This window comes from Phyllostomus discolor, chromosome 4 (genome assembly GCF_004126475.2).
Source record: "Phyllostomus discolor isolate MPI-MPIP mPhyDis1 chromosome 4, mPhyDis1.pri.v3, whole genome shotgun sequence".
Classification (NCBI taxonomy): Eukaryota; Metazoa; Chordata; class Mammalia; order Chiroptera; family Phyllostomidae; genus Phyllostomus; species Phyllostomus discolor.
This window is the reverse complement of record NC_040906.2, coordinates 89405560-89433475: the sequence shown is the minus strand read 5'-3', so window position 1 is coordinate 89433475 and position 27916 is coordinate 89405560. Positions and strand designations below refer to the sequence as shown.

At 36.7% G+C, this 27916-nt stretch overlaps 1 protein-coding gene and 2 non-coding genes across 7 annotated transcripts in view; 2 read left to right on the top strand and 1 right to left on the bottom strand.

The window, feature by feature from the left end:
* PTPN4 (protein tyrosine phosphatase non-receptor type 4) overlaps window positions 1-27916 on the top strand; it is a 292305-nt gene that overhangs the window by 132824 nt on the left and 131565 nt on the right. For 3 of the 5 annotated variants that reach the window (XM_036023611.1, XM_036023612.1, XM_036023613.1), the window contains exons 4-8: window positions 13813-13855; window positions 13933-14032; window positions 20315-20359; window positions 20621-20673; window positions 21270-21390. In XM_036023611.1, the coding sequence (XP_035879504.1) occupies window positions 13813-13855; window positions 13933-14032; window positions 20315-20359; window positions 20621-20673; window positions 21270-21390 (362 nt within the window). The remainder of the gene's footprint in view (window positions 1-13812; window positions 13856-13932; window positions 14033-20314; window positions 20360-20620; window positions 20674-21269; window positions 21391-27916) is intronic. The other 2 variants (XM_036023614.1, XM_028533478.2) reach the window with 1 other exon arrangement.
* LOC114514392 lies at window positions 7204-7309 on the top strand. The gene has a single exon (XR_003686049.1). It is a non-coding gene; the product is annotated as a U6 spliceosomal RNA (small nuclear RNA).
* On the bottom strand, window positions 21896-21998 carry LOC114514384. The gene has a single exon (XR_003686042.1). It is a non-coding gene; the product is annotated as a U6 spliceosomal RNA (small nuclear RNA).

Here is a 27916-nt window from a genome sequence, read left to right as displayed (position 1 = left end):
GGAGACAGTCACCCACAAAGGAGTTCCCATGAGACTGTCAGCTGATTTCTCCAAAGAGACCTTCCAGGCAAAAAGGGGCTGGAAAGTATTCCAAGTCATGAAAGGCAAGGACCTACTTCCCAGATTGCTCTATCCAGCAAAGCTTTCATTTAGAATGGAAGGGCAGATGAAGTGCTTCTCAGATAAGGTGAAGTTAAAGGAGTTCATCATCACCAAGCCCCTATTATGTGAAATGTTAAAGGGACTTATCTAAGAAAAATAAGAAACAAAAAGTAAAGTGACAGCAAATACAATTATTAACAACCACACCTAAAACAAAAACAAAAGGAAACAACTAGAATAGGAACAGAAACATAGAAATGGAGATTACATGGAGGGTCAACAAAAGGGGAGTGGGAAGACAAGAGAGGGGGAAAAGCAACAGAGAATAAGTAGCACAGATGGTAGGTAGAAAATGGACAGGGGGAGGGTAAGAATAGTATGGGAAACGTAGAAGCTAAAGAACTTAGAAGTGTGACACATGGACATGAACTAAAGGAGGGGAATGTGGGTGGGAGAGGGTGTGCAGGGTGGTTGGGAGTGAAGAGGGGAAAATGGGACAACTGTGATAGCATAATCCATAAAATATAATTAAAAAAATAAAAACAAAAATGGAAACAGTGCCAATCTTGCATTTAATGTGGAGATGAAGTGAATTTTTACATATAAAGCACTTAGAACAATGCTTGGAACATAGTGGTGGACAAATTAATGTAACAACAAAATGAAAAGGATTCTATTATTTACATTGTTATCATTAGAGAGGATATTGTATCTATGCAAAGGGACCAATGAAAGGAGATGAAAAATATAATTGTTAATTAAAAAAAACTCACTGGTTAGGATAAATAAGAGTAGATGTGGCACTGGCTGTGTGGCTTTTGGTTGGAGCGTTGTCCTTTACACCAAAGGTTGCAGGTTCAATTCCTGATGGGGGCATGTAGTGGATGCAGCCAATGTTTATCTCTTCTTCTTCCCACCCTCCATGTCTCTCCCTCCTCTATCCCTCTCTCTGTCTCTCTCTCTCCTCTCTTTCCTCTCCCTCCCTCCCTTTCTTCCTCTCCTTCCTCTCGCTAAAATCAATGAACATATTCTCAGGTGAGGATTAAAAAATGAGAGAGTTGATGCCATTGGAAAACCATGCTTTCAGCATTAATAGATGTAGTAAAAATAGTAAAAATCATAGAAAACTTTAATAACACAAGTAACGAGTTTATTGTTACAAGTAAGTGGAAGTTTGTATCTTTTGACTCTTTTTACTCATTTTGCCCATGCCCCACATCTCTGGCAACCACCAGACTTGTTGTCTGTATCCATGAGTTCAGTATTTTGGTTTGTCTTTTGCTTGTTTGTTTGTTTGTAGATTGTACATTTAAAGGAGATCATAATAGTTTTTGTCTTTCTGTGTCTGACTTATTTCACTTATTGTAATGCCCACTTGGTTAATCCAAGTCATCGCAAATGGTAAGGTTTCCTTCTACTTTTTAATGGCTGAATAATATTTTATTTTTAATATATACCACACTTTCTTTATTCAGGCATTGATGATCACTTTGGTTCCTTCTGTATCTTTGCTATTGTAAATAATGCCTCATGTACATTATTGTAAATAATGTACATGAGGGTGCATGCGTGTTTTCAAGTGGGGTTTTTTTGTTTCCTTTGGCTAAATATCAGAAGTGGTTGCTGGAGCATATGTAATTCTATTTTAAATTTTTTGATGAACCTCCATACTGTTTTAAATAGTGACTGCATGAATTTACATTCCCACCAAAAGTGTACAAGGCTTCCCTTTTCTCCATGTTCTCACCAACATTTGTTATCCCTTGTTTCAGGCCAGTGTTTCTTTACTGATTTTCTATTTGGATAATCTACCCATTGATGAAAGTGGCATATTAAAATACCCTACTATTATTGTCATGGCGTCTGTTATTTTTTCTTTAGGTTCTTTATCCTTGGCTTTATCTACTTAGGTGCATAAATGTTTCACACATTTATATCCTCTTGTTGGATTTATGCCTTTGTCATTATATAATGACTTTCTTCATCTCCTATTATAGTCTTTGTCCCAAGATTTACTTTGTCTTATGTAAGTATAGCCACCCAGCTTTGTTTCGGTTTCCATTTGCAAAGAATATCTTTTTCATCTCTTCACTTTCGGTCTATGTGTCCTGCATCTGAAGCGTGAGTCTCTTGTCAGTAGCATAAATAAGTCGTTTTTTTCTCCATTAAGGTATCCTGTGTGTTTTAAGAGTTTAGTCCATTTAGCATATAAAATAATTAATTATTGATAGGTATGTAATTATTACTACTTGTTCATTGTTTTCTTCCTTTGTGGTTTGATGATTTTCTGTAGTGGAGTGCTCAGATTCATTTCTTCTTATCTTTTGTGTATCTACTGCAGGTTTTTGCTTTGTGGTTACCATAAAGCTTATGTTTTAAAAAAAATTTAGAAAAATTTTTATTGTTACTTTTTATCCTCATTCGAGAACATTTTTTAAAAGATTTTATTTATTTATTTTTAGAGAGAGGTATAGGGAGGGAGACAGAGGGGAAGAGATACATCAATTTGTGAGAGAAACATTGATAAATTGCCTTTTGCACACTCTAACCAGGGACCTGGCCCACAACCCAGGCATGCACCCTGACCTAGAAATCAAACCCATAAACTTTTGGCTGTGGGACAATGCCCCAACCAAGTAGGACATACTGGCCAGGGCAACAACTTATATTTTTAACAGTCTATTTTAAGGTGGTAATAATAAGTTTGAATACATTTTAATCCTGTACATTTTTGCTTTTCCCTCACATTTTATGCTTTTTATGTCACAATTTACATCTTTTTAACTTGTGAATCTGTTAACAAATTATTGTGGTTATATTTATTTGTACTAGTCTTGTCTTTTTAATCTTGTCTTTTAATCTTCTTGTACTAGTTTGTCTTTTAACCTTATACTGGATATATAAATGATTAACCCACCACCTTGACAGCATGAGATTATTCTAATTTTATCTTATATTTACTTGTGTCAGTGAGATTTATGTTTCCCTGTTAATGATTTCAGTTTCAGTTTTTAAAAGTCTAACATTTCTTGGAGGCCAGTCTGATGATGATGAACTCCTTACTTTTGTATGTCTAGAAAACTCTCTTAACTTCAATTATGAGGACAACTTTGCTGGATAGAGTATTCTGGCTTGGTACTTTTTTCTTTCGGCACTTTGAATTTATTGTACCATTCCTCTCTGGTCTCCAAAGTTTCTACTGCAAAATTTGCTTATAGGCCTATAGGGGTTTTCTTTTTACATAACCAATTGTTTTTTGTTTGTTTGTTTGTTTGCTACTTTAAAGATTCTCCCCATGTCTTTAACTTTTGACACTTTAATTTTAACATGTCTTAGTGGGTTCTCTTTGGATTCTTTGTCATTGGAACTCTGAGATTCTTATATCTGAATATCTGTTTCCCTGTCCAGGTTAGGGGAGTTTTCAGCCATTAGATCTTCTAAAAGATTTTCTTCTTCTTTCTTTTCTCTAAGTCTGGGACTCCTATCATATGAATTGTAGTTCACTTTGATGTTCCATAAGTCCTTTAAGCTATTTAACTCTTTTTCATTCTTTTTTAATTTTATTGTTCTAATAGTGTGAATTTCACTGTCCTGTCTTCAAGTTCATTGATATATTTTCTTCTGCATCATTTGATTTGCTATTGAATCCCTCCATTGTATTTTTGAGGTATTGTATTCTTCAGTTTCAGGCTTGTATTTGGTACTTTGTAATATTTTCTATCTCATTGTTGAAATTCTTACCATGTTCATTTATTCTTCTCCAGAGGCCATTGAGCACCTTTAAGACTTATTTTGAACTTTTTATTAGGTAAATCACTTAATCTCCATTTCATTAAAGTCTTTGTATTATTCTTTTATTTGGAACATATTTCTGTTTCTTCATTTTCCTTGACTCTCTGTTAGTCTCTCTCTTTTTTAAAGATTTTATTTATTTTATTTTTAGAGAGAAGGGAGGAAGGGGGAACGAGGGAAATACTGGTATGTGAAAGAAACATTGACTGGTTGCTTCTTGCATGCCCCTAGCCAGGGTCCTGACCTGCATCCCAGGTGGCCTGATTGGGCATCGACCCAGCGATCCTTCAGTTTGTAGGCCAATGCGCAGTCCACTGAGTCACACCTGCTAAGTAAGGCTAGTTTCTGTGTATTAGATGAAACAGCCACCTCTCTCAGTCTTTAAGGAAATGAACCTTATCTTTTCAATCTTGCTCTAGGTCTTGGTTGTTTTTCAAACCTTGATAATTGTTCAAGCAGCATATTTTTTTTAGTGACTTAGTAGTTAAATGTGTGCTAACACCTGCCATTGTCACGAAGAAGAGGATTTCAGTTAGCACTTAGAGTCAGGCTAATTGGAACCCAGACCTTTAGGAAGTAACTTTTAAAGTCTGTAGATACACCTCTTCAAGGGGAAAATGACGATACAGGCAATCCTCTTTGCTTCCTCTATGCCAAACCCTGGGGTGATAGGCAGTTAAGAACTTTTTTATTTTCTACTGTCTTATTGAACCCATGATCACAAATCTCACTGGTCACCAGAGCCAGGCTATTGAGGTCAGAGATCACAAAAGTCAAGGCTCCACATCTGTATGCAAGCTCTTTTCTTAGAAACACCCCCAAGCCCAGCACAGTGGTAGTCATCTTCAGATCACATTGTTGCTCTTACCAGGTGGTCCAGGAAGGGCACAGGCAGCAACTGAAATTGGCCTTCACTAGAGCCCTTCCCATGAGGCCACAGAGCCAATATACCTGGTGAGAAGCTTCAGACCACATCAGATGCCCAACCACCTGCAGAAATGACATATCTATAGGGCAAGGTTGGCAGCCAGCAGAGCCCCACTAAAGCAGTTCTTGCTGTGTGGCTTTAGCTCCTGCACTCCAGCTTCTCCTCTATAGTCATAGCCAGTCCTAACAACTGATCAGCCTGAAGGTCAGTCCCTCCCATTGACTTTCTATCGGCAATTAAGCCTGAACTACCAGAGGGCACATACAACTCACACAAGGACATACTTGGAGCACTCAGCCCAGGTGACAAGGAAGAGTGTGCCACCAGGCCCCACAGGACACTTACTAGATAAGGTTGGTTACTTTTCTAAGACCAGGAGATTTAGCACTTCTACCTAATAGATGGAAACAAATAAAGGCAGACAGCCAAAATGGGGAGATGACAAAGCATGTCCCAAGGAAAGAATAGAACACAACTTCAGAAAAAGATATAAACAAAATGGAGACAGTCTATCAGATGCAGAGTTCAAAATGCTCATTATAGGGAAGCACAATGAATTTAGGTGAAGAGTAGATGAATTCATTGAGAACTTAAGCAAAGAGGTAGGAAACATAAAAGTAGAGATAGAAAATCTTAAAAAGAACCAGTCAGAAATGAAGACTGTAATAACTGAAATGAAGAGTACATTAGAGTGAATCAAGGGTAGATGAAGCGGAGGATCCTAATCAGAGATTTGGAGGATAAAGAAGCAGAAAACATCCAATCAGAACAGCAAAAAGAAAAAGGAATCCCCCCCCCCCTCAAATTAGGATAGTGTAAGAGGCCTCTCATACAACATCCAACATACCAACATTTGCATCATAGGGATAACAGAAGGAGAAGAGGGAGAACAAGGAATTGAAAACCTACTTGAAGAAATAATGACAAAAAACTACTCTAACGTGGAGAAGGAAACAGACATACAAGCGCAGAGTCCCAAACAATATGATCCCAAAGAGACCTACACTAAGACACATGATTATTGAAATGCTGAAGTTTCAAGACCAAGAGAGAATCTTAAAAGCAGCAAGAGAAAAGCAGTTAGTTATATACAAGGGAGTTCCCATACAACAGTAAGTTGATTTCTCAACAGAAACTTTGCAGTCCACAAGGGATTGGCATGAAATATTCAAAATGATGAAAAACAAGGACCTACAACAAAGATTACCCAGAAAGGTTGTCATTTAGAATTGAAAGACAGAACTTCTCAGACAAGAAAAAGTTAAAGGAGTTCATCACCACCAAACCAGTATAATAAGAAAAGTTAAAGGAATGTCTTTAAGAAGGGAAAAAAAGAGATAAAAAAATACGAATAATAAAATGTCAGTAAGTACATACCTATCAATAATTATGTTAAATATGAATAGATCCAGTGCTTCAGTCAAAGGATAGGGTGGGTGAATTTATCCATTCACCTATATGTATACTGCATACAAGAGACGCATACAGACTGAAAGTCAAAGGATAGAAAAATATATTTAGGAAATTTTAAAAAGCTAGGATAGCAGAACTTAGATAAAATGGACTTTAAAACAAAGGCTATAACAAGAGGCAGAGAAGAGACCCAACAATTCCATTTCTGGATATTTATCCAAAGAAACCCAAAATACTAATCTCAAAAAACATATCCCTATGATAATTGCAGCATTGTTTACTATAGCCATAATGTGGAAGCAGCCTAAGTTTCCATAGATGAACAAATGGATAAAGAGGAAGTGGTACATGTATACAATGGAATATTACTTTGCCATAAAAAGAATGAAATTTTGCCATCTGCAACAGTATGGATAGACATACAGGGTATCATGCTAAGTAAAATGGGTCAAAGACAAATGCCATGTGATTTCACTTATATGTGAAATCTCAAACAAGAAAACAAAAATTCAGTTCTTCACAGAACATCTTGATCCTTGTCCGATGGAGGGGTTGGGTGGATGGGTGAGCAAGAAATAAAAATTAAGATTTGTAAATTGCCAGTTATAAAAACATTAACAGGGATGTAAGATACAGCATAGGGAATAGAGTCAATGTTGTAATAACTATGTATGATGTCAGATGGGCATTAGACTTGTGATCATATCATAAGTTACATAAATGTCTAATCACTATGTTGTACACCTTAAACTAATATCATATGTCAAGTGTAATTAAAAATAAAAATTTATTTAAAAATATAATAATATAAAATGATACTCCCTATATATAAATTACTTCTAATAAAACACATTTTAAACCCATATTGCATTGTAAACAGTTAAAATCTTATCTCAGATATATGAGTAATTTAGTAGAAAAAATTTTCATACAGAAAATTACGGTATGTGACTAAATATAGGTAGTGAGTGCTCACTCCAGCAGCATGTACAGTAAAATTGGAACAATACAGAGAAATTAGCATGGTGTCTGCACAAGGATGACACACAAATTCATGAAGCATCTCATGTTTAAAAAAATAATGAATAAATGAAGGTGGTGATATAATCTCAATACCCATTTGTATAAGAACAAAATTAGAAAGCTTATAGTACTTGTTTTCAAGATGTAACAAAACTTACTGTAAGAAATTTCACTCCTAGATATGTACCCAAGAGAACTGAAAACATCTACACACACAGGTTAGAACTGAGATGTTCATAGCAGCATTGTTCATAATATCTAAAAAGTGGAGTCATTGCACATATTCATCGACTAATGAATGGATTAACCAAAAGTGTATATTTATACAATGGAGTATTATTCAGCAGTAAAAAGGCCATATTACTTCACACCTAGTAGGAGGGCTATAATAAAAAAGGGAGACGGGAACATGTATTGATGAAGATACAGAGAGATTAGAAATCTCATATTGTGGGAATGTAAAAAGTTGCAGCCATTATGAAAGTAAATTGGCAATTCCTTCAAAATTTAAGTACAGTATTACCATTTACCAAATAATGTCAGTTATAGGTATATACCTGAGAGAACTGAAACACATATTTACACAAAAAATTTGTAAACAAATGTTTACAGCAATATTATTATAATAGACAAAAGATAGAAGTAACCAAATGTCAACTATAAAAGTGTAATGAAGTACTGTTACATGCTACAATGTGGGTGAACCTTAAAAGCATTATACAGTAGTGGCCCCTTAATCCATAGTTTTGCTTTCTGCGGTTTCAGTTACCTACAGTCCTAAAATACTAAATGGAAAACTGTAGAAACAAACAATTCTTAAGTTTTAAGTTGCTCACCATTCTTAGTTGTATGATGAAATCGCGCGCCATCCTCCCCAGGACATGAATCATGTCTTTGTCCATCGTATCCATGCTATATACACTACCTACCCATAAGTCCTTAATAGTTCCTCGTGGCTTGATTACTTATGATCACCTGAAGCCAGTGATCTTCCTCATATATCACCAGAAAGTTAGTAGTAGCCTAATGTTACATCACAATGCGTATATCATTTACCTCATTTCATCTCATGTAGACATTGCATCATCTCACATGATTACCAGAAATGTAAATATTGTACAATAAAATATTTTGAGACAGACCACATTTATATAACTTTCACTGTAGTATAGTGTTATAATTGTTTTATTTTATTATTATTATTTGCTTACTGTGCCTAATTTATAAGTTAAACTTTATCATAGATATAGATAGATAGATATAGATATAGAAATATAGATATAGATATGAAGGATCATAGGTATCCAGTTGGGTCTTGGACTATATCTGTGGATGGGTGGGGGAAGGCTGCTGTATTAAGTAAAGAAGATAGGCAGATTACCTGTTATATGATTGTATTCATATGAATGTCCAGAACAAATCTATACAGAGAGTAAGTAGATTAGTAATGGCTATATCCTGTGGGTAGTGCAATATTAGAACTGACTGCTAATAGAAAGAAATAGGATTTGGGGTGGGGTGTTGCAAATATTTTGACATTATTTGGTGTTGATGGTTGTACAACATAGTGAATATACTAAAGTACACTGAAGTTTATACTCTAAAATGGTGAATCTTTATATCGTGTGAGATATATCAGTTAAAATGATACATAAAAATAATGCTGAGTCCATGATGATACGCATTTTGTATTTTGATAAATATTACCAGGTTGTCCTACATTGAGGTGCTATAACTTATCTTCTCACGTTATATATGAGTGCTGTTTTCTTCACATTCTTGCCATTGTGGTATGTCATTAAAAGTTTTAAACTTAAGATGGAGGCATAGGTATATACACTATGCCTTCTCGCACAACCACAAGAAGGACAACAAATTTAAAAACAAAATACAACCAAAACTGCCAGAAAATCTAATTGTATGGAAGTCTGACGACCAAGGAGTTAAAGAAGAAACATTTATCCAGACCTGTAGGAGGTCTGGATAAGATGGGCAACTAAGCAGAGAAGACCCACAGCAAGGCGGCAGCTGGAGGACCAGGGTGGGCGAGGCACAGCAGCTGGCAGAGTAGGAAGTCCCACATTGGCATGCAGATAAACCTGGAGGAACAACTGGGGAGCAAGACAGACTGTGCAACCCAGGGTTCCGGCATAGGAAAATAAAGCCTCAAAACCTCTGACTGAAATACCTGTGGATGTTGCGGCAACAGGAGAAAGCCCCAGCCTCCCAGGAGAGTTCGTTGGAGAGTCCCAGAGGGTCCTAGAACATACACAAACCCACATACCCAGGAACCAGCACCAGAGGGCCCAGTTTGCTTGTGGGTAGTGGAAGATGTGACTGAAAGCCAGCAAGAGCTGAGGAAACTGCACTGTTCCCTCTTGGAGCCCTCCCCCACATACATCTTCACAACGCAGTGACATGGGTTGCCTCACCCTGGCAAATACCTAAGACTCTACAACTTACTACATAACAGGCCTGCCAAGACAAAAAAAAAAAATGGCCCAATTTTGGGGGGGAAAAATACAGCTGAGCCATAAAGAGATAGCCAAACTATCTGATGCACAGTTCAAAACTCTGATAATCAGGATGCTCAGAGAACTGGTTGAATATGGTCACAAATTAGAGGGAAAAGTGAAGGTTGTGAAAAGTGAAATGAAGGAAAATGTTCACAGGGAACCAACAGTGAAGGGAAGGAAACCAGGACTCAACAGTTTGGAGCAGAAGGAAGAAATAAACATTCAATCAGAACAGAATGAAGAAACAAGAATTCAAAAAAATGAGGAGAGGCTTAGGAACCTCAAGGACAACTTTAAATGTTCCAATATCTGAATTATAGGGATGCCAGAAGGAGAAGAGGAAGAGCAAGAGATTGAAAACTTATTTGAAAACATGATGAAAGAGAACTTCCCCAATCTGGCAAAGGAAATAGACTTCCAGGAAGTCCAGAAAGCTCAGAGAGTCCCAAAGAAGTTGGACCCAGGAAGCACACACTGAGGCACATCGTAATTACTTTACCCAAGATTAAAGATAAGGAGAGAATCTTAAAAGCAGCAAGAGAAAAGGAGACAGTTACCTACAAAGGAGTTCCCATAAGACTGTCGGTTGATTTCTTAGAAGAAACCTTGCAGGCAAGAATAAACTGGAAAGAAATTTTCCAAGTCATGAAAGGCAAGGACCTACATCCAAGAATGCTCTATCCAGCTTCAGCGAAGCTATCATCAGGTAAAGTGCTTCCCAGATAAGATCAAGTTAAAGGAGTTCATATTCACCAAACCCTTATATGAAATGATAAAGGAGCTTACCGAAGAAAAAGAAGATAAAAAATATGAACAGTAAAATGACAACAAACTTAAAACTATCAACAACCGAACCTAAGAAAACAAAAACAAAACAAAGCAAACAACTAGAACAGGAACAGAGTCATAGAAATGGAGATTACATGGAATGTTAGCAGTAGGAAGTGGCGGGGAGGCGATTGGGGTAAAAGGTACAGGGAATAAGAAGCATAAAGGGTCTATAAAGTAGACAGGTGGAAGTAAAGAATATTATAGCAAATAGAGAAGCCAAAGAATTAATATGTACAACCCATGGGCATGAACTAAAGGAGGGGAGTGGTGGGAGTGAAGGTGCAGGGCAGAGTGGAAGAAGCAGGGGGAATGGGACAATTGTAATAGCATAATCAATAAAATGTATTAAAAATAATAAAAAGTAAAAGGTTTAATCTTTGTCAGTGTTATTGTTGAATGATGATAACCTAATGAAGACTATTTCTCTAATTATGATTAAGATTGAATATCTTTTCCCCTGACTGGCGTAGCTCAGTGGATTGAGCGCGGGCTGGGAACCAAAGTGTCCCAGGTTCGATTCCCAGCCAGGGTACATTCCTGGGTTGCAGGCCATAACCCCCAGCAACCGCACATTGATGTTTCTCTCTCTCTCTCTCTCTCTCTATCTCCCTCCCTTCCCTCTCTAAAAATAAATAAATAAAATATTTTTTAAAAAAAAGATGGAGCTTAAGATTTTCTTTAAAAAAAAAAAAGAATATCTTTTCATATACTAGAATGCTATTTATAGTTCTTATAAACTTTCTATTTTCTATTTTTATCTTGTCGTATGTTTTTCTATTAGGGTTGATCTTCTCTTACTGATTTGTAGACCTGCTTTATATGTTTTCCTTTTCCCTGCTTTGTTTTTCTTTTGACATAATGATGTGTTTTTACTGTGAACAGTATCTTGACTCACTAGTAGTACTCATTATAGTATTGTTCCATTTTCTTGTTTTAAGCCTAGAAAGATCCTAAGTCCTGTCTCAATGACATCATTGATGAGGTCTCGTAAATTTTCCAGTGCTTATCGTTGTATTTATCCTCAACTATGTCAGATTAACACATCTATTTGTATATGTCAATGTATTTGTATCTCTGATATCAGAATATTTTTAAGGGGAACTCAGTGAGGAAAGAAGGCTTTTGATAGATTGACCAATCCCAAATTTTTATTTTGGACAAGCATTAAAATAAAAGTAATTTATGACTCTTAGTCTAAAATGTGAAATACGAAGTCACCAGATTAATAAATAGATGGGTGGGAAGGTGGATAAATGTGTGGTTGTGTAGGGGAAACAAGTTTATTAAATAGGAGTGATAATGGGCCTATTTTTGCCACAGAAACACCCTATCCCCCTTGACTGTTGAGTTATTCAGCAGGTGTAATCAGTTCTTCACAAAATATTTTTAATAAATATTATATGTCACGTCCTATGCTAGGTGCTGGCTGTTCAGCTTTGAATGAATTAGATTTTATCCCTTACCTCATAGAATCCATAGTCTAAATGAAAGAAATGGGTGATAAAAAGGAAAAAAAAACATATTATAATGAAGAAAAAGTGTTAGATAAGAGAATTTAATGTCCTGTGCCTGGAAAATAACTAAGTAAATAGGAGCTTTGTGACATACTTTTGATAGTGTAGTCAGTGAAGACCTCTCTGAGGAGGTAACATTTAAGCCGAGATACAGGTAATAAAAGGAGTCAGCCATGGTGCCGCTGGAGAAGGACATTCTATGTATTACGGAAATGTGGAACTGACGGCCCTAAGATGGCATCATTGAATAACAGAAAGGAGGCATTTATGGCTAGAACTCAATAAATTGGGGTAGAAGAGGTAAGAAGAGATCATGTGTTGATAAATTATCAGGAGATATTAAACAAAGGAGTGAAGTTACATTTTAAAAGAGTACTCCAGCTTGTAGATAGAGGAGGTAGAAGGTGGTAAGGAAAGTTATTAAGAGGCTGTGGCCAGAGCCAAACCAGAAATAAGGATGGTGGCAGACTAAGTGGAGAAGAATCGTTAAGTTCTAGGTATAGTTTGAAGGTAGAATCAAATGGATTTGAAATATTGGATGTTAGGAGTAGTGAAAAGAAAAGATACCTGGATTACTCCCAACATAAAATCTATTATGTGTTCTTCATGGAATCAATTATGGGATGTAAGGATTATAAATAATGATATATAAGCTTATATTTGTGTAGTGCTTTGAAAATCTATAATTTGTCACATCTATAACCTCATTTTGAGTTCCTTAATTTTTAAATTCAAACATGTTAGTAGTTGAAATATTTCCTGAATTCAGTTAACTTTTTTTCTAAAATAGAGCCTAACTGGCATTCAGAAGTGTTGAGGCTACTTAAAATTCTCACATACAAAAAGCAGTCCTGCTCAAAACTAAACATTGTCTCTTAAAAAACTAGTGTGATTTTCTTTTGGGGGAATAGTTTATTTATTTTTTAAGAAATAGGGTAGAAGTTACAAAATTGATTTTTAAATTTATTTATTTTTTAGAGAATGAGGGTGAAGGGGGAAGAGAGAAACATCAATTTGTTGTTGTACTTATGCATTTATTGGTTGATTTTTTTTTTCAAGATCTTATTTATTTTTAGATAGAGAGAGAGGGAGGGAGAAAGAGAGGTAGAGAAATATAGACTCTTTGCCTCTCATACTCACCCCAGTGGGGTGACTGGGCCTGTAACCCAGGGATGTGCCCTGACCAGGAATCAAACTCATAACTTTCATGTACAGGATGATGCTCTGATCAACTGGGCTACCTGGCCAAGACTAAAACATTTCTCTTAAGAGTAGATTTTCCTGATGTACACATTTTGTTTGAATGAAAGTGTAAGGCCAAGCATAGTTTTATGAGATAAGAGGATTTTAATTTGCCAGACTGTTATATAATATAGTTAAATTAGTGGAAATCACATTAGATTACAGTAATTATTAAGCATTTTTACTTTTGGAATAGAGGTTATTGCACACTATATAATTTGATGTGAAATTACAATAAAAGTCTTAAAGCCACCACAAGTACATTCAGTACTTTCTAACATAATTTTGTTATATTTGATATCAAAACCTGTAAGCTAATGATTTTTTCCTACCTAGGCCTTTTAAAAAAGGCAGTTTTTATCATTAGTCTTCAACTGGAACAGATTTGCATGAATCTGTATATTAGTTCTCCAAGGAAAAATGAAATCAGCCTCATTTTTTTATTTTTCAGAGGTGGCTGGATCCAAATAAACCAATAAGGAAACAACTAAAGAGTGAGCATACATATTTACTTCATGTTTTGCAAATATATTTTATAAAGATAAAGGGTTAATATTATCTGATTAATTAGAACTGCTTTTATTAATTCTAGGAGGATCTCCTTACAATTTGAACTTTAGAGTCAAGTTTTTTGTAAGTGACCCCAACAAGTTACAAGAAGAGTATACAAGGTAAGTTTATAGAGTATATTTTTCTTGAAAATATTGTCAAAATTATTGTGAAATTTTGTAATTAATTAGGCAAAAGTAATGTAGATTGCCATGCCATAATTCTGAGTTTATCAGCAGCACACTGGTAGGTTATAGGTTATAGATGTTCAAAGAAAACAGTTTCCTTCTGTCTTGGATGTGCTTCCATTTGGGACTGCTTTAGGAGATTGGGACCCCAGGGCTACCCCATCCAGCCACAAGCAGCCTCCTGGGCTACATAAATACTAAAATTTTCTACTTGTGAAAAATGATTAAGCAGCCTTGCTGTAACTAATTGAAGTAATCAGATGATGTGGCAGTTTAAGTAGTGCTGCAGAGTGAGAACTGTGCCTGCCTTTTTTCCCCATGAAAAACCATAATCTATCTATGGTTGACTCTTGAAAAATATGGAGGTTAGGGACATTGACCACCTTTGCAGTAGAAATCTGTCTACAACAAGTTGGCCCTCTGCATTAGCTGATTCCCAAGTGTAGATTGAAAATACAAGAATGGCCCAGATGAGCATTTTGATAGTGTGTGAAAGTCAGGTGAACTGTTTAAGTTAGAAGTAGTGGAAATAATCTGTGTGGTAACTGTTGGTATTAAAATAACCTGAATGGTAATAATGTGTTGTTTGAAAGACATAATTAGGAAAGACATTCATTAACAAAATAAGAGAGAATGGATATTAGCATATTATACCTTCCATAAAAGTATCAGATATAAGAATATAGGTCAATGACTACATTGAGAATTATTCTAAAAGATAGCCAAATTTAAAATCTGTACCTAAAGCTACCTCTAGATAGGCTTTTAGATGTTAATTTATTGGTTATCCTTTAGAACACTGTGGTGAAGTAGAAAAACAGAAGAATAAATTAAAGATACTTCCCTGTACCTGCCAATCCCCCAGGTATCTGTGCAGTAGGGTTTTCAGTAGACCAAGTAAGAAAAATTAGATTGACATCCTTTAGAGTCCTTTTCTGTTTTTGTGTTGGGGGGTGTGGGGGGGGGGCGGGGGCGGTCCTTTGTTTTTATAATAGGGCAACTCAAGAGTACATGGTTCCTGGATTAGGCAGTCCTAATGTTTGAAACTAATAATATCCAAGTTAATTTATCTTGAAAAGCAAAATTGTGTTATATGAATGCCTTTTAGTTTAATACTGTAGCTCTTAGTCAGGTTTTGTTGTTGTTAATTTAAAAACAAGATTTTTAGTATAGTAAAACCTAATTTTGGCCCTGGCCACTGTGGCTCAGTTGGTTGGAGCATTGTACCCGTTACCAAAATATTGCAGGTTTATAATGCAGGAATCCAGACTGGGGAGTTAGTTATACTTACATTCATGATATTCTGAAAAAACCACCCAGAGAACTAGCAAATACAGAAATGCTGTGGACATGCCATTTATTACTCATGTTACAGGGAAGTGCACTGATGGTGATGTGTCAGGCAAGAAAGACCACACCCAACCTCCAGCCTTGGTGCTACTTGGGTTAGGGAGAGAGTAGTGACAGGGGGGAAAGAGCTGTAGTAGTGTGTAAAAATACTACAGGGTTGTGATAAACACAGAGGCTTTGAGAAGGTTGGGACTCCAGATACAGACTGTTTTCCTCCCTCCTTCATGGCTGTTGACCAGGCATCTACCTGTTCTCTGAGGTCACGGAGGGGCCGTATGTCTTGAGCTACCCCAACAGTGTTCAATTCCCAGTCAGGGCACATTACCTGGGCTTTGGGTTCTATTTCCAGGTCTGGACACGTACAGGAGGCAACCAATTGTTCTTTCTCTTTGTTCCCTTTCTCTCTCTCTCAAAGCAATGAAAAAATGTCCTTGGGTAAGGATTTAAAAAAAAAACAACTAATTTTGGATGAATTTCAAGGAAACTAGTCTGAATTAATGAAGATTGTGAATTATAAAACATTTTTAATGCATTTTATTATTTCCTGGTACATATAACTTTAAATCAAGTAGCAAAGTATTCTATAATGTTTTAGTAATCAAATTTTAGATGTATAATATATGTTTGTAATTAAGGGATCAATAAATTTAAATTGGATTTCTAATGTATTGAATACTTATGAAAATTTTGTTAGCAGAAGCAGTTAAAATATTGCCAATTGTAGACATATTCACAATTTACTTCACTAAAAAACTTGTCTTTGAATTTCTTAATGGAACTTGAATGTGTTGATTTTTTTACCATATGTTGAAAACATAATCAAGGAATAAATGTGTCTCACTGATACTTAAGTAGAAATGTCTTCTGAAAGTAGAAGAAAGTAAAATCAAGTTTGATAGTAACTGAGGAATTAATTTGTACTCATTCCATCAGTCTAGAAAATTATTCTTGTTTCCATCAGAATAATGGATTATTCAAAAATCCTTTATAATGGATTTATAATCTTGTCATTGAAACTATTTGGTAAAGTGAGATAAGTGGCTAGTTTAACTTTATTACCATAGTATATATTGTCCATCAGTGATTCGCTACTGATTACAAATCAGAATACTTATGGTAGTTCTTGCCTTGGCCACACCCCTAGATACTCTGATTTAATAAGTCTCAGATGGGACCTGTGCATAAGCATTGCAAGCACCCCAGTTTCCAGGTTTAAGAAGTACTCCTTTAAAAAGTTAGTGCTTAGATGACTTTAATGTGATGGTCCTGATTAGTAATTAGACACCCTTAGCCACAGTGCTTAAGGCAAGGACTAATATAAACCCCATAAAACAGGAAATCTGCAACACCTCCTTACCTTGAAGTTCCATTTTAGGTTAGTGGTGAAAAAGAATGAACCTATAGAGATTCCAGATTAAATGTCATTTAGTGCCCTGGATGCTGTGGCTCAGTAGATTGAGCACTGGCTTGTGCCAGTGAGATTCCCACTAAGGCCACATGCCTGGGTTTCAGGCCAGGTCCCCATCTGGGGGCATGTGAGGGCAACTGATCACTGTTTCTCTTGCACATCAGTGTTTCCTGTTTCTTCCTCCCTTCCCATCTGACCCTCCCAAGTATAATTTTTTAATCTTTTAAAAAATAAGTAAATGTCATTTAGTATTGCTTGCATCATTGGAATTTGAGTTTTCTCAGAAATTATGAGAATAAAAAGGACATTATTTTCATATCTTTTCAGTGTTTAGTTTATGGTATTAGTCATTGTCAGGATTAGAAAAGTTTTGTTTATAATTATAAAACTAAGTAGGCTAAATAGAAAATGTTGTCAAGATTGAATAATAATAATTTTTATAATATTATGTATTAAGCCTCAGGGACTCTATTAAATATATGAAGCCAGGATATTTGTATCAGCTTTTTTAAAAAAAAATTCTAATCAATATCTGATTCCCAAAAAACCTTAATTATATTCTTTGGTCATTTGAATTGTCATGGAGCTCTTGAATGACTTTAATCAAAAAAACAACTAAGGACTTCCAGCCAACATGGACATGTAGGTAGACACACTGTGCCTCCTCACACAACCAAAAGGACAACAACAATTTAACAACAAGAAATAACCAGAACTGAGGCAAAATCAAACTGTATGGAAGTGCAACAACCAAGGAGTTAAAGGAGACAACATTCATCCAGAGTCCGGTAGCAGAGGCGAAGTCTGGCATCTGCAGCAGCGAGGACTCCCAGCAAGGCGGTGGCTGGTGGACCCAGTGAGGCAGAGGATCATGGAACAGGGCGAACAAGGCTGTAGCTGCCTTGACTGGCAAGGCAGTAGCTGGCAGACTGGGCAGTCCCACATTCATGCAGATAAACCAGGTGAAACAAACGGGGAGTGGGATGGACTGCACAACCCAGGGTCCCTACTCAGGGAAATAAAGCCTCAAACCACTGATTGAAAACAGCTATGGGGGTTGAGGCAGCAGCAGCAGAAAGTCCCAGCCTCACGGGAAAGTAGTTGGAGTGACCCACAGGGTCCTAGAATGTACATAAGTCCACCTACACCAGAATCAGCACCAGAAGGGCCCAATTTGCTTGGGGGAGGTAGGGGAAGTGACTGAAGTCTGACAGAGAGCAGAGCAAGCACCATCGTTCCCTCTCGGACACCTTTCCCACATACAGCATCACAAACCAACAACTGGGTTACCCTGCCCTGGTGAACACCTAAGGCTCCACCCCTTGCTATGTAACAAGCGGATCAAGAGAAAAAAAAAATGGCCCAAACAAAAAAACACATCAAAGCTCCAGAAAAAATACAACTAGGTGACAAAGAGATAGCCAGCCTATCAGATACACAGTTCAAAACACTGGGAATCAGGATGCTCACAGAATTGGTTGGATTTGGTCACAAATTAGATGAAAAAATGAAGGCTATGCTAAGTGAAATAAAGGAAAATGCACAGGGAACCAATAGTGATGGGAAGGAAACTAGGACTCAAATCAGTGGAGTGGACCAGAAGAAAGAAAGAAAGAAACATCCAATCAGAAAAGAATGAAGAAACAAGAATTCAAAAAAATGAGGAGAGGCTTAGGAACCTCCAGGATATCTTCAAATGTTCCAACATCCAAATTATAGGGGTACCAGAAGGAGAAGAGGAAGTGCAAGAAACTGAAAACTTATTTGAGCAAATAATGAAGAATTCTCCCAATCTGACAAAGAAAATAGACATCCAGGAAGTCCAGGAAGCTCAGAGTCCCAAAAAAGTTGGACCCAAAGAGGAATACACCAAGGCATATCATAGTTACAATACCCAAGATTAAAATTAAGGAGAGAATCCTAGAAGCAGCAAGAGATAAGGAGGTAATTACCTACAAAGGAGTTTCCATCAGATTGTCAGCTGATTTCTCCAAAGAAACCTTACAGGCAAGAAGGGGCTGGAAACAAGTATTCCAAGTCATGAAAGGCAAGGACCTACATCCAAGATTGCCTTGTCTAGCAAAGCTTTCATTTAGAATGGAAGGCAGATAAAAAGTGCTTGTTAGATAAGGTCAAGTTAAAGGAGTTCATCACCACCAAACCATTAATATATGAAATGTTAAAGGGATTTATCTAAGAAAAAGAAGATAAAAAACCTGTACAGTAAAATGACAGCAACCTCACAATTATTAACAACCACACCTAAAACAAAAACAATAAGAAACTAAGCAAACAACTAGAACAGGAACAGAACCACAGAAATGAAGATCGCATAGAGAGTTATCAACAGGGGAGTAGGAGAAGGAGAGAGGGAGAAAAGGTATAGAGAATAAGTGGCATAGATGGTAGGTAGAAAATAGACGGCGGGGGGAGGGTAAGAATAGTGTAGGAAAAGTAGAAGCCAAACAACTTAAAAGTATGACACATGGACATGAACTAAAGGAGGGGAATGAAGGTGGGAGATGATGTGGAGGGTGGAGGGGAGTGAAGGGGGGAAAATGGGACAACTAACAGCATAATCAATAAAATATATTTAAAAGATTAAAAAATAAAATATTTAATGATTTTTGTCTCTTGAACTACGTATACTTTCTTTAGTCGGTGGAAATAAAAGTCTGTAATTCCCTATTTAAACATGTAAAGCCACAAATTTTGGTGTTCTGTAAACTTGCAGCGCAGTTGATTTTGCCCTAGGTTGGATACATTTATGAGGGAATGACTTCACCCACTAGCCAGGGACAGGAAAATGCCATCTTGTAAGTAACCTCAGGATTCTTGTTATAGGTTACTCTTATATTTGTTGATTTTGAAGGAAATTGGGTACTTGATAATTCTAATAATAGTAGAGTAGTAGTAAGGAAGGGAACTTACATGTTTGTTTGTTTTTTTCTGATGAACAAGAACTTTAACTCAAATGAAAATGGAAAGGTTCTTTTCTACAATTAGTAGTTTCTTGAAGTCTAATAAGATAATCTAATAAGATAGGCCTGTCCTTGCAGTTGACCTTCTATATTAGCAGAAATAATGGTTTTCTTCAACTGGTCTGCTGTGTCTCTTCACTGTGCTTCCCAGGCTTATTACTTTCTGCATACACCAATTCTTAACATATTTCTCCCTAATCTTCTCCCTCAATTGTGTAACTCTTAAGAAACTTTAGGAATTTTATAATGCATCTAGTGGAAACACAATATTTGCAATATGAAATTTCATTTAGCAACAAATTTTAAAACTTGGATTCATAAATTTATGAAAGCTTATTTTAAAATCTTTTCATGTTTTAATATGCATATTATAGGAGCAAATACTTAAATATTTCAGTTTTGTTCATTTAAGTACACAGTTTCTAATCTCTAAATGTTATAATTATAGTAAATGCTAACTATCTTTTCTTTTTTAAGGTACCAGTATTTTTTGCAAATTAAACAAGATATACTTACTGGAAGGTGGGCTATTTTAAATTCTTAGTAATGGGGTTTAAAAATACTTTTAATTCTGAATTATTTAAGTAATTCATGATCTTTGCAAAAATCTATAGAAAAATGGTTACATAAAACATGAATTCCTTTCATCAAATAAATTTATAACTTAATAGTTAAAATATAAGTCATGGAAATTTGAAGTATGAATAATATAATATAAATTATAGTGCTTTTGAAATTATTGTGTTTAAATTTGGGGTATGTATTTCTGTTTTGTTTTGTTAGATTGCCCTGTCCTTATAATACTGCTGCCCTTTTGGCTTCATTTGCTGTTCAGTGTAAGTATCAGCCCACTTCATTTTTTAAGATCTTGTTTAATTTTAGAGAACGAGGGAGGGAGGGAGAAAGAGGGACAGAAACATGGATGTGAGAGGGAAACATCAACCAGTTGCCTCTCGTACATGTCCCAACAGGATACCAAATCCACAACCTAAGCATGTGCCCTGACCTCAGGAATCAAACCAGCAAACTTTAGCTTTGTGGAATGATGCCCAACCAACTGAGCCATACTGGTCAGGGCAGTATCAGCCAAGTTTTGAGGCAAATAACGTGTAATTGCATTATCTATGTTGATAATATATTGCCTTTAATAAATAAGTCTGTTAGAAATAAGTTATTATACAGAAGAAAGTTGCTGCCAAGGAAATGTAATGAAACATCCAATTAGTTAGCAATTTGATTCCAGAAGAAAAATTCTAAAGTTGTTTGAGATCTAGAAGAATGTTATGTGCATTGTTATAACTTGTTTAAGTGGTAACAATAGAAACATAAATATTTACTTCCAGAAATATAATGAAATTCATGACATTGCTGATTTGGCTGTAGAAATTTAAAAAATGTGTATTAAAGTGAATATTTTTCTTTAATTTATTAGCTGAACTTGGAGACTTCAGTCAGTCAGAAAATTTGCCAGGCTACCTCTCAGATTATTCTTTCATTCCTAATCAACCTCAAGATTTTGAAAACGAAATTGCAAAATTACATCAGCAACATACGTAAGGATTTATTTACTTTTCTGCTTATTTGGTAAACTAAATTGCATCTTTTCTAGAGAAATGTTTTAAATTATTTCTATTGTGATTGTTGCATTTATTTAATGTAGAACAGTTAGTGTTATAAAATAATATGATATGATTGGTATAAAGAAATGTAGATGATCTATATGAAAGATTTGTTTTCATTTCTATTAAAAACTAGAAAGCTATATATAACATTTTTTCACTATTATATCTAGTTGCCAATTTCATTATATAAAGTTTTTGTTTTTTATTGTTACTCAGTTACAGTTGTCCCACCTGTTTCCCCTGTTGCTCTTCCCTGCCCCATCCCTCCACCCCACACTCCACAGTCAATCTCCCCCCACTCATTGTCCATGGCCATGAGTCCCGTATTTGTGTTCCTTGACTTGCCCCTTAAACTTTTTTAATCTGTGTAAAGTGTGTGTGTATGCCCTCGTGTGTGTGTAAAGGGTTTTCTGTTTTTCATTTTTTTAATCACCTTCAAAATATGAAATGCTTCAAGAATTTGTGTGTCATCCTTGCTTGGGGGTCATGCTACTCTTCTATTGTTCTAATTTTAATATATGTGCTGCCAAAGTGAGCACTGTAAAGGGTTTTTTAAATATAAAGTTGCCAGGAATATTTATGTAAAGCTTTGTTATTATGTAAAGTTGCCAGGAATTTTAGAATATTAACATGTTACAGTCTATTTAGCAATTTTTTCTCAGGTTTTATCTGTGTGAAAGAAATCATTTTTGTTTAGTGATGAGCCAAGAGGAGAAAGGAACTTTATGTAAAACTAAATTGATAAAAACTAATTCTTTATTTTCATTGTCTCTGGTTATATTTTGCTTGCTTGTTTGTTTTGTTGATTAGGTTCTACTTATGGGCGAGATTGTATAGTATTTGTCTTAACCATCAGGCTTATTTCATGTAGCATAATGCTCTCCAGTTTCATCCATGCTGTTGCAAAGGGTAGGAGCTCCTTCTTTCTTTCTGCTGCGTAGTATTCCATTATGTAAATGTACCGTAGTTTTTTGATCCATTCATTTACTGTTAGGCACTTAGGGTGCTTCCAGCACTTGGCTATTATAAGTTGTGCTGCTATGAACATTGGGGTGCATAGGTTCTTTTGAATTGGTGTTTCAGGATTCTTAGAGTACAATCCCAGCAGTGGAATTTCCGGGTCAAAAGGCAGTTCCATTTTCAGTTTTCTGAGGCAATTTCATACTGTTTTCCACAGTGGCTGCACCATTCTGCATTCCCACCAGCAGTGCACTAGGGTTCCCTTTTCTCCACAAACCTCTCTAGCACTTGTTTGTTGGTTATGATGGCCATTCTGACTGATGTAAAGTGGTATATCATTGTGGTTTTAATTTGCATCTCTCTGATGGCTAGTGATGCTGACCATCTTTTCATATGTTTCTCGGCCTTCTATATGTCATTCTTGTAGAAATGTCTGTTAAGGTCCTTTGCCCATTTTGTAATTGGAATGTTCATCTTCCTGGAGTGGAGTTGTGTGCATTCTTTATATATTTTGGAGATCTAATCCTTCTCCGAGGTATGATTTGCAAATATATTTTTCATATGGTTGGTTCCCTTTGCATTTTGCTGATGTTTTCTTTAGCCTGGCAGAAGCTTTTTATTTTGATGAAGTCCCATTTGATTATTTTTTCTTTACATGTCTTACTCTGAGGGACATATCAGTGAAAACATTGCTGCATGGAATATCTGAGCCAGAGGGGAGGTGGGAGAGGATAATGGGGGGAAAAACGGGAAGGGTTTTCAGGAACATATGTAATAAAGGACACATGGACAAAGCCAAAGCAGGGTAGGCTCGAGGGGGCAAGGTAGGGATGGCTGGAGTGGGGAGAAGTGGTGGGAGGTAAACAATTTAAAAAGTAGTCCTTTAAAGATAATAGCAGTTTTTCTGTCATTACAGTATGCGACTTTGATGTATTGTGAGTCTGATTTTCTGTTACATATTTTTTTCCAAACAGACATCCGTTGTTTTGAATAGAAGGAAATATTGTTTTTTTGGGTCAGAGTTCAGTTTTGCTTTAACATACCATTCAAAATATTCATGTAGGAACTAAGGCAGTTGCATATTCTCTAAGAGTGTGAACTTGAGCTAGACTGTCTGAATTGAAATTTTGGTAAGGACACTTACTATCTTATAACCTTGGCCAGATGTATCTATGTTTCTGCTGCTCTGATTTCTTATATGTAAATAGGTAGTAAGAAAAATTACCGACCTCTGGAGTTACTGTAAGGATTTTTACAAATAAAGTATTCAGAACTGTGCCTAGCACATGGTAAGCACTGAAGAAATATTAGCTCTTACTATTAAAGAAACTTGCCTTCACTTGGTAATGGCCCATGTATCTAAAACAGGTTAGTAAACTATAGCCATTGTCTATTTTTATATGGCTCATGGAATAAGAGTGGTTTGTAAGGTTTAAATGGTTGGAAAAAATAAACAAAGAATAACATTTTTGTGGCACATGAAGTTTTGAGAAATTCCAATTTCTGTGTTCATAAATGAACACTTACTGGAATACAGGTTCCCTCATTTGTCTGTGGTTGCTTTCACATAATAGCAGAGTGAAGTAGTGCCACACAGACCATGTGACCTGAAAGCGTAAAGTGTTGACTGTCTTGCTCTGTCCAGTAAGAATTTCTGACCCCTGACCTAGAATAAGAATAATGGATGAGAATTTTAGACTCTGGCCAAGATGGAGGCATAAGTAGACGCACTGTGCCTTTTTGTACAACCAAAATAAGGACAACAATTTAGAAACAAAAACAATCGGTACCAACAGAAAATTGAACTGTATGGAAGTCTGACAACCAAGGAGTTAAAAAGTAGACACATTCATCCAGACTAATAGGAGGGACGGAGTTGGGCACCTGGGACAGAGCGGGCTTGAGGCAGAGCAGTGCCAGGTGGACCCCGGGCGTGCAAGGTGGCATCTGGTGGACCCAGCTGGGTGGTGGATTGTGGAGGCATGCGGTGCACAAGGCAACTGGCAGACTGGACAGTCCCACATTCACGTGCAGATAAACCAGGCAAAACTGGGGAGCGAGTCAGACCATGCAACCCAGGGTCCTAGCTCAGGGAATAAAGCCTCAAAACAGTGATTGAAAACAGCTATGGGGGTTGAGGTACTGGAAGAAACTCCCAGACTCACAGGAGAGTTCGTTGGAGAGACCCACAGGTTCCTAGAATGTACACAAGCCTACCCACACCAGAATCAGCACCAGAAGGACCCAATTTGCTTAGGGAAAGTGGGGGAAGTGACTGAAATCCAGCAGAGAGCAGAGCAGGCACCATTGTTCCCTCTCAGACCCCTGCCCCACATACAGCATCACAAACCAACAACTGGGTTACCCTGCCCTGGTGAACACCTAAGGCTCTGCCCCTCACTATGTAACAGGCACATCAAGACAAACAAAAAATGGCCCAAACAAAAAAACACATCAAAGCTCCAGAAAAAATACAGCTAGGTGACAAAGATAGCCAACTTATCAGATGCACAGTTCAAAACACTGGGAGTCAGGATGTTCATACAATTGGTTGAATTTGGTCAGAAATTAGATGAAAAAATGAAGGCTATGCCAACTGAAATAAAGGAAAATGCACAGGGAACCAATAGTGATGGGAAGCAAACTGGGACTCAAATCAATGGAGTAGACCAGAAGGAAGAAAGAAACAACCAACAGAAAAGAATGAAGAAACAAGAATTCAAAAAAATGAGGAGAGGCTTGGGAACCTCCAGGATATCTTTAAATGTTCTAACATCCAAATTATAGGGGTACCAGAAGGAGAAGAGGAAGTGCAAGAAATTGAAAACTTATTTGAGCAAATAATGAAGGAGAATTCCCCCAATCTGGCAAAGAAAATAGACTTCCAGGAAGTCCAGGAAGCTCAGAGAGTCCCAAAAAAGTTGGACCCAAAGAGGCACACACCAAGGCACATTATCATTACAATACCCAAGATTAAAATTAAGGAGAGAATCCTAGAAGCAGCAAGAGATAAGGAGGTAATTACCTACAAAGGAGTTTCCATCAGATTGTCAGTTGATTTCTCCAAAGAAACCTTACAGGCAAGAAGGGGCTGCAAACAAGTATTCCAAGTCATGAAAGGCAAGGACCTACATCCCAGATTGCTCTATCCAGCAAAGCTTTCATTTAGAATGGAAGGGCAGATAAAATGCTTCTCAGATAAGGTCAAGTTAAAGAAGTTCATCATCACCAAGCCATTATTCTATGAAATGTTAAAGGGACTTATCTAAGAAAAAGAAGATAAAAATCCTGTACAGTAAAATGACAGCAACCTCACAATTATTAACAACCACACCTAAAACAAAAACAAAAAGAAACCAAGCAAACAGCTAGAACAGGAACAGAACCACAAAAATGGAGATCACATGGAGGGTTATCAAGAGGGGAGGGAGTGGGAGGAGGAGAGAGAGGGAAGAAGTACAGAGAATAAGTAGCATAGATGGTAGCTGGAAAATAGACAGGGGGAGGGTAAGAATAGTGTAGGAAAAGTAGAAGCTAAAGAACTTACAGTATGACACATGGGCAGAAACTAAAGCGGGGGAATGTGGGTGGGAGAGGGTGTGCAGGGTGGAGGGGAGTAAAGGTGGGAAAATGGCACAACTGTAATAGCATAATCAATAAAACATTTTTTAAAAAGAACTAAAATTAAAAAAAAAATGAAAGTGAATGATCTCCCTCTCCAAAAAAAATAAAAATAAAAATAAATCAACCATTTAGATATTTGAAAAAAACAACAAAAAAATGTTACTTAAAATTGATTATAGACTCGCAGAAAGTTCCAAAGACAGTGCAGAGAGGACCCATGTCCATTTCTCCCAGTTTCCCCCAGTGTTTATACCTTACACAATTATGGTATAAATTGATATTGGTATATTGTTTGTATATTGTTCTATGTCATTTTATCACATGTGGGGATTTTTGCAACCACCGCTGGCACTCTTTGTTAGTGAGTTATACCTGCTTTCTTCTTCTCTGCTTACCTCCATCCCTAAACCCTGATAACAAGCCATCTCTTTTCCATGTCTATAATTTTGTCACTTAGAGACTATTATATATTTTTTCCACTTAGCATACTGTCTTTTTGAGATTTATCCAAGTTGTCTGTATCAATAATTCCTTCTTTGTAATTGTTTAGTAGTTCCACAGTATGTGTATGCTACAGCTGGTTCAGCCATTGGCTGCTGAAAGGCTTTTTGGTTACTGCCAGTTTTTGGCTATTACAAATAAAGCTGTTATACCAATTTAAAAAAAAAAATTTAAGGCTGGCCTGATGTTGTGAAGGGGCTATTTTGTTCTAAAAGTAAATGTCATTTATAATATCTGAATCAAGGGTTTAAAGATAAACCCAATTTATGAAAAATTTACTAATAATGGAAAGTCTCTTCTGCAAGGACAAGGATTATACATTTGACAAGATATTGATTATATATTTGTGTTTGGTTTAAAGAAATAATTCCGTAAGCCTTTAAACAAAGAAAAAATAGAATTGCGTAGTTTAACTAGGGATGCGGTGGGGAAGGTAGAATATTTAACCTAACTGAATTTTATGGAAAGTTGAAGTATATGTGCTTTTTTTCTTTTTAAGGAATCCCATATTAGTAATCATGCATTAGTAGGGTGTTGGCTTCTTTTTTTTTTTTGTATCACTAGTGAATGAAAGATTTATATCTTTGATTTTGTAATTTGCTGCTTTTGCTCAACTGAAGTGTGATAATAACAGATCACTAAGGTTGTTAGAACAGTATATTGTATAGGAATAAATCCATTTTAAATGCTTTGCATAGTTCTAAAGCTTCTGTTCATAAGAACCACCTGGGATGTTTCTTAAATGTAAGCAATTTGGACCCCATTCATTCTATTATCAGACTATAAAACAGTACTTCTGAAACTATCTTTTGTGAAAGACCAACTTTTTCCTAATCTGTCATGGAACAACACTTCTAAGAAATATAAAAGTGAATTAATAGAAAAGTAAAGTGGGACTTCCGGCAAGATGGAGGAATAGGTGGACACACAGTACCTCCTCGCACAACCAAGATTAGAACAACAACAATTTACAGACAGAATAACACCCAGGACTGACAGAGGATTTATCTGAATGGAAGTCGGACAGCCAAGAAGTTGAAGTAGACCCGTACATCCAGACTGGTAGGAGAAGACAAGCCAGGCGGGCGCAGGGCTGGCATGGGTTGGCGGCGCACAGAGGTCGGGGAAAATTTGGCGCAAAATCGGCATGACAGCCATCCGGGGTGTAAGAACACAGCAGTGATCCCTGAGTACGCAAGCTGCAGCTGGCAGACCCAGTGAGGCGGCGATTGTGGACCAGGACAGAGCTTGCAGCCCAGGATCCCAGAGAAGGGTCTGAGCCCAGGAGAATGGAACTACCGCCATTGTTCCCCTCCCGTCCCCTCTCCCGCCCCCGTCCCCACATATAACATCTCGATCTAGCGACTGGGGT